The 6399-nt window shown below is 45.5% G+C and overlaps 1 protein-coding gene and 1 non-coding gene across 2 annotated transcripts; both read right to left on the reverse strand.

The window, feature by feature from the left end:
- Positions 1–497: 497 nt before the first annotated feature.
- On the reverse strand, positions 498–4965 carry LOC123069983 (NADH-ubiquinone oxidoreductase chain 1). The gene has a single exon (XM_044492980.1). It carries the CDS (start codon positions 966–968, stop codon positions 597–599), a length of 372 nt encoding a protein of 123 aa, XP_044348915.1. The 5' UTR covers positions 969–4965; the 3' UTR covers positions 498–596.
- On the reverse strand, positions 2233–2307 carry TRNAP-UGG (transfer RNA proline (anticodon UGG)). Its single transcript has one exon. It is a non-coding gene; the product is annotated as a tRNA-Pro (tRNA).
- Positions 4966–6399: the final 1434 nt, after the last annotated feature.

Genomic DNA, 6399 nt, shown 5'->3' on the forward strand with positions numbered 1-6399 from the left:
AATGGAATCTTAATTAACTATCAGTGGTGCGAAGCAGCTTAGCCCCGGGGAGCTAAAGGTTATACCTTTGTAAGCGAACTGTGGTTCTTCTATGTAGGGTATTCCTCCTTTACTCTCTTAATTAACGTCGAGCTAAGTGACTTTGTGTAGCGTAGTAGAATGAAGGCTACGTACGCACCGACACTCTCTTATCCCTAAGCCTCTTCGCTAACTCGCTCGCCTACAAAAATGAGTAGGCGAGGCTAGGCAAACTCAGCCGCTGACTTTGACTGTACTGTAGTAGACTTTCTAGCCTTTTATTTTAGAACCCTTTCTCATGTTCTTTCATCCATCAAGTAGGCGAACCGTCAGGTCCTTAGTAGCGTTGACAAAGAAGAAGAGCCGGTGAAAAAAAAAAGAAAGCTAGAATTTCCAATAGTGAGACCAGCTTGACAAGCTACCTTTCCTCTTGATATGAGGTGCGAAGAGAAACATCTCTTTTTTATGACTTCCACTTCTCGATCCCGGCCCGGAAAAGTGACCGACCCCTTGATGAATGAAAGAAAGGGTTTATGAGCCCTAGCCCTGTAAGCCCACACCTGTGTAGAGTAGATCGTTCAACACCTGCGGCACAAACCCATTTTTGACCAATTGGTCCGTATATCATAGGCGACCGAACGGCCGCCCCCCGTCTTACTAGACCAACCTGCTATAATTATTCCATAAACACCTAGCGAAGATATGGCAAACAAATAAAGTAGCCCTATGTTCGGATCTGACAATACCATACCATAATCAAAAGGTACAACGGCCCAAGCGACCAGACTTAACATAAATGTAGCCACTGGAGCCATTCTAAAAAGGGAGAAATTAGCACTACTTGGTGAAATAGGTTCTTTTAGAATCAATTTCAAACCATCTGCTAGAGGTTGTAACAATCCGAACGATCCCACTACATCAGGACCCTTTCGACGTTGCACAAAAGCCATTACTTTACGTTCAGCTAGCACTAAAAAGGCTACTCCTAGTAGAAGTGGTAGAATTAAACAAAGTATTTCCGCTGGAACAGCTATGTACGTTTTCGATTTTCTATTCACTCATGATCGGGCCTGACCTGGTCGACCCGATCAAACTATTTCACTTATGATCTGGCCTGGTTGACCCAATCATGATATTGAAGGATGGGACCTTTTATCGAAAAACTCCGGATCCCGAGAAGTTTTGAAGATGGTGCTCCTGTTACGTTACTTCGAATGGAATCCTCACTTGACTAAGCATAAGCGAAAACGTGGCTGAGAGTAAGCAATCCCCTTTCCTAGTGGTTGAGTCATGATCAGAAATATTGCGAAAGAAAGTGAAATGTCCTATCGTCGTCCCAATTTGGGTAATCCACGATGTCTCCATTTTATGTATCCATCTTGACTCGTTTTCGGTGTATCGATAGTTCGTTGTATTACACTTTGAACTAACCTAGAGGCCGTGCTTAGGCGAAAATCGATATCAGTGAAGTAATCCCGGAACTCTAGAAATCGTGAAGAATTTCTTCCATTTTTTTAATATCGCGAATATAGTGGAAAAAACTCTAGAACATTCCTTTGAATGGAATTGTTCATTGGGTTCGACTTGTTGTTCGACAAAATAGAAAGCTGTCTCTCGTATGTTATTGTAAGGTGATTCATTCAGAATATTTCTTATGTGCGGTTTCAAGATGCTAAAAAAGTAGATTTGGTAATCGGCTTTTGAGCTCCATTATGTGGACTTCATCAATTTTTGAATTATGGACTTGGCGGTAGTGGTCAATACTAACTGCACCGTCTAAATGCTCCCTGACCAAGTTTGCGTACTCGTCAGGGTTGAGTTGAGGGGGCAGCCCGTGCGCTAATTGGGCTTCGAGGTGGCTATACGCGAAAAAAGCTCGCTTTCTACTGAGGCCTGTTCTGTCCTAAACTGTTCCAGAATGTTATTTGTTTCATAGGAAGATTCCAAAAGCACATTGATGCCGAAAGAATCTTCGGAACCGGTGGAGAGGCTATTCTGATTGAAGGCTAGACAAATAACATGACTGAGGTATGTAAATAAAACCTGTGAAATAGCTATATAATATGATCTAAATATAGAAGAATACCAAAGATAATGGATTGCAAAATAAGCTTTTTAGCTTTCTTTTTCTTTTGTGCGCGCTTTTCGCCTGCCTTCCCGACCGCGGATAGGCTACGGGGCTTTGCACTTCGGCCCCATTGTGTGAATACCACATCAAGGTGACAGGATTCGAACCTATGGCCCTCTGTACCCAAAACAGATGCGCTGACCAGACTGCGCTACACCTCGTCTCCCCCTCAGAACATATGGATCTACCCGATCCATAAAGAAAAGAACCACCGCTTTTAGGAAATTTTGACAATTCTCTTTCACTTGCATTTTATTTCGTGAAGGCTCGCTCTCGTTCTTCTTACATCTTGCCCTTTTTTCTTGAGAATTGTATCTGTGGCTACTGCTGTTTTGCCAGTCTGTCTGTCCCCAATAATGAACTCTCGCTGACCGCGCCCTATAGGGATCATCGAATCGATAGCAATAAGCCCTGTTTGAAGAGGTTCGTATACGGAACGCCTGGAAATTCTACTTGGAGCAGGAGATTCAATTAAGCGAGATTCGGAAGCTACAATTTCGCCTCTCCCATCAATAGGTTTAGCCAGAGCATTTATAACACGACCCAAGTTATATACGCTCACGGGTATCTGAGCAATTCTTCCTGTTGCTTTTACAAAACTTCCCTCTTGATGCTAAACCATAGCTCTAACTGAGTAAAATTCCACAATTTCTAAGAACGATATGCTTTTTTGCATTTTCCACTGTGAAAGCTTCTCTCAATCCCTCCCTAGTCCTTTCTTTCCTGGGCACAGGCTTACCTGGTTGACCGCCCACATTCATTCATTGTTCGTTCTGTTGTGGAATCGAACCACAGAGCTAGCGCAATTGGGATTTAGAGTCCCATGCGTGAAACTAAAGAGGATTTTCAGTCCTCTGCTCTACCAGCCAGAACCTAGAAGGACACTTCACACCCGATTTGACACAGCTAGACTGGAAACACTGCTTGTCAAGAGCACAGACCCCAGTATAGAATACTTTTTTGAGTATGTTGGTAAGGTCCGGTCATCCGCTTCTGTGCTTGCACTTCTGCGTAACTAGGGGTGCAAGTCCAGTACAGCGTACTTTCATAATTGAATCAAAAGCGTCGATACATGAAAAATCTCTATATACGATATTTATGACACAGAATGTTGTTCTTTCAACATGATTCCTCAACAATTTTGTCATTGTAACTGACTCTCCGTTCTCTCCGTTCCACTTTGGTTTTCGACTAATAATTACCATGATGAATTTCTCTTACTGCTTGGTTCCGCATTGGATTTTGGAAACTTTTGTTTAGAAAGTGGTGTCACGACCGTGGGGATCAAATGGATGGTTCAGGAAAGTCTAGTGAAGCGGCACGGTCTAATCATATAGATGACCATAGTGGTATGGTTCCATAGAAAACTACTGGAGGCCATTACCGCCACCGAAATGGTTTCCATGCTCCGTTGGATGATTTGACGATATCGCAGTATCAAGCTAGAACGGTTTCAATTTGTAGGACGGGAAAGAAACCTCATCCTTTGGTGCACACTAACCGATGAAGCTCAACCCTCTCTCGAACTGAGCTATTTCCGCTTTTTCGAACAAAAAGTTCGAGTAGTTCAGTGAAAAAACGGTCAAGCTTTCTTCCATCCTTCCTAGCTCCTCGAGCTTGCACCCGCTCGACGCCTTTTTCATTGTTCGTTCTGAGGTGGATTCGAACCACTCTCTCCGTTTGGATTTCGAGTCCAAAAGGCCCGGCGAAAGAGGATTTTCAGTCCTATGCCCGCTGCCAGCCAGAACGGGATTTTTCCACTTCACACCCACACAATCGGGATTTGATGAAATAGCTACGTTTTTTTCTTATTTGATTCGGATACTGTCAATCTACTGTCCATCTTTCTCTTTAGTTTTCTCCTTTCTTTCTCCTCAACCTATCTCCATTGGATGGACTTACGAAAGAATAATATCTAATCTCCCCATCGCGGTTAGGATCCCATGAACCAGGAGCGCCAGCACCGGTTCCTCGATCTTCCTACTGGAGGCATGGTCATGGCTTTCATTCATTCATTTCATTCTTAGTTCTGTTGTGGAATCGAACCACTCAAAGGATTTAGAGTCCTTTTACCAACCAGTCAGAACCAATATTTCTCTGTTATATTCTGTTTTTTCTTTGTCAGCTAGCACAATTTGGATTTCGAGTCCAATGCGCTAACGCTTTCTTTAGTTTTCTTGCTCTTTCTCCGGGCTTTGACCATGTCTCCCGAACAATTTCAGTACATATGGCGCAAGACGATTCCACATATATATCGAGGTCGGAATGGGATCGGGTGTTTTCACGTCTCACCGTAGTGCCCGGTTTGTCTTGATTGGTGATTGATAAACAAGAAGGAAAATGGAAAAGTAGAAAATCTACATGTTTATACCGTTGAGGTCCTTAGTTTAGTCAAGTAGGCGAGGGCATTTCCATCGCGAAGGATTCAATCCAGCCACAGGTTCCCCTACGGCTACCTTGTTACGACTTCACCCCAGTCGAAGACCCCACCGTGGTATGCGCCAATAAGACCACCAAAGGCCTTTGTGGCACTAGTGGTACACAGAAGTCATGGGTGATCATTGGTCCGATGCTTCGGGCGAAACCAATTCCCAGGGTGTGACGGGCGGTGTGTACAGGGCCCGGGTACATATTCACCGCGGCATGCTGATCCGCGATTACTAGCGATTTCAACTTCATGTTCCCGAGTTGCAGAGAACAATCCGAACTGAGGCAATCTTTCCGGATTCGCTCCGCCTTACAGCCTTGCTTCCCATTGTCATTGCCATTGTAGCACGTGTGTGGCCCAGCCCATAAGGGCCATGCGGACTTGACGTCATCCCCACCTTCCTCCAGTATCTCACTGGCAGTCCCTCGTGAGTGCGGCACGCACCTTTTTCTTTGTTTCGGAGCGGGGCGCGTAATATTACCACTACGTTCCACACCATTTTCTATCCTTCATGCCGAGTCTTCCTCCGCCGCCAACTCGATATCATCGTAACCAATTTCAACCAAACCTCCATGCTCACTGGTACTTTGACGTCACTATAGGTAGGTCTCCGTTGGTCTTGGGCAAAATGACTTCGGTTCACACGTGAAAGTGCTTCGAAAGGCATCGGCTCCCAATGGTGAAATTCTTGCTGAAAGCACAACTATGTGCTGGCACTCAATCAAGTAGTAGCGCTGGCACGTCAGTCGGTGGCAATTTCTCCTTAGGCGCATGTCTCAGCAACACAAAATGAGGGTTTCGTTCGTTATAGGACTTGACAAAACATCTGACGACACGAGCTGATGACAGCCATGCAGCACCTGTATGAAAGTCAGTACCATCCTGTAAAGGACAGATTTTGTTGTTCATATGTTAAGGTCTAGTAAGGTTTTGCACGTTGTATCGAATTAAATCACATGCTCCACCGCTTGGGCAGGCCCCCGACAATTCCTTTGAGTTTCAGTCTTGCGACCGTACTCCCCAGGCAGAGTGTTTCACGCGTTAGCTTGGCACCGTTTGCCATTTCGTTTCAAGACCTCTCGAGGCATCCCATTCACACACATGCTTGGCATTTTTCTTGGAATTCTTCAGGCGGTCCAACGCCCGATGTTCCATTTCATTTCCTTGATTTACTACTAACATGATTTATTTATCCTTCTGCACCATATGAATATGTGTCATGCCATGCTTTAATTTTCAGTCAGCACATGCATATAATTTAATCATCATGAGCATATGCATCTGGTATATCTTTTATTCATCGTGTTTGCGAGTACATTCAAACGTACTCACTGGCTTGTCCCTGTCTATTTATCGGGGGTTGGGTGCGACATATGCCAATGGATGGCTTATCATGGTGGGAGCAAGTAGAACGTCGTCGGTGCCTGGAAGCGGGATAAGGCGTAGACACGAACGCCGGCGTACTTTACCCAGGTTTGGGGACTCCTAGGAGATAACACCCCTAGTCCTGCTCTGCGGGGTCTCCGCATGATCACTAAGGCAGAAGTGATAAAATGGTGCTCCTTGAGCTGTGTTCTAGTGGCAGATGGAGGCAAGGCTAGCTCTCTTCCAGCTCTAGGGCTGTGGCTAGTTCTAATGAGGTGGGAACCCTTTGCATGGGTGCCCTAGGGGGTTTATATAGGCCTACCCCCTAGGGTTACAACGGTAATCCAGTCGGGTGTTGGGCCCGGTTGTCAGTGTCTCCAGCCTCCGGCTTCTCCGCCGACTACAGGGGCCTGCCGCCTGGTGGGGCCGCCGACCGGTCTGGTACGGAGCCGACAGGCCG

Source organism: Triticum aestivum, chromosome 3B, assembly GCF_018294505.1.
Source record: "Triticum aestivum cultivar Chinese Spring chromosome 3B, IWGSC CS RefSeq v2.1, whole genome shotgun sequence".
Classification (NCBI taxonomy): domain Eukaryota; kingdom Viridiplantae; phylum Streptophyta; class Magnoliopsida; order Poales; family Poaceae; genus Triticum; species Triticum aestivum.

Excerpts from the sequence above, each read along its gene's own strand:
- LOC123069983 (XM_044492980.1), bottom strand. The coding sequence starts at position 968 with ATGGCTTTTGTGCAACGTCGAAAGGGTCCTGATGTAGTGGGATCGTTC.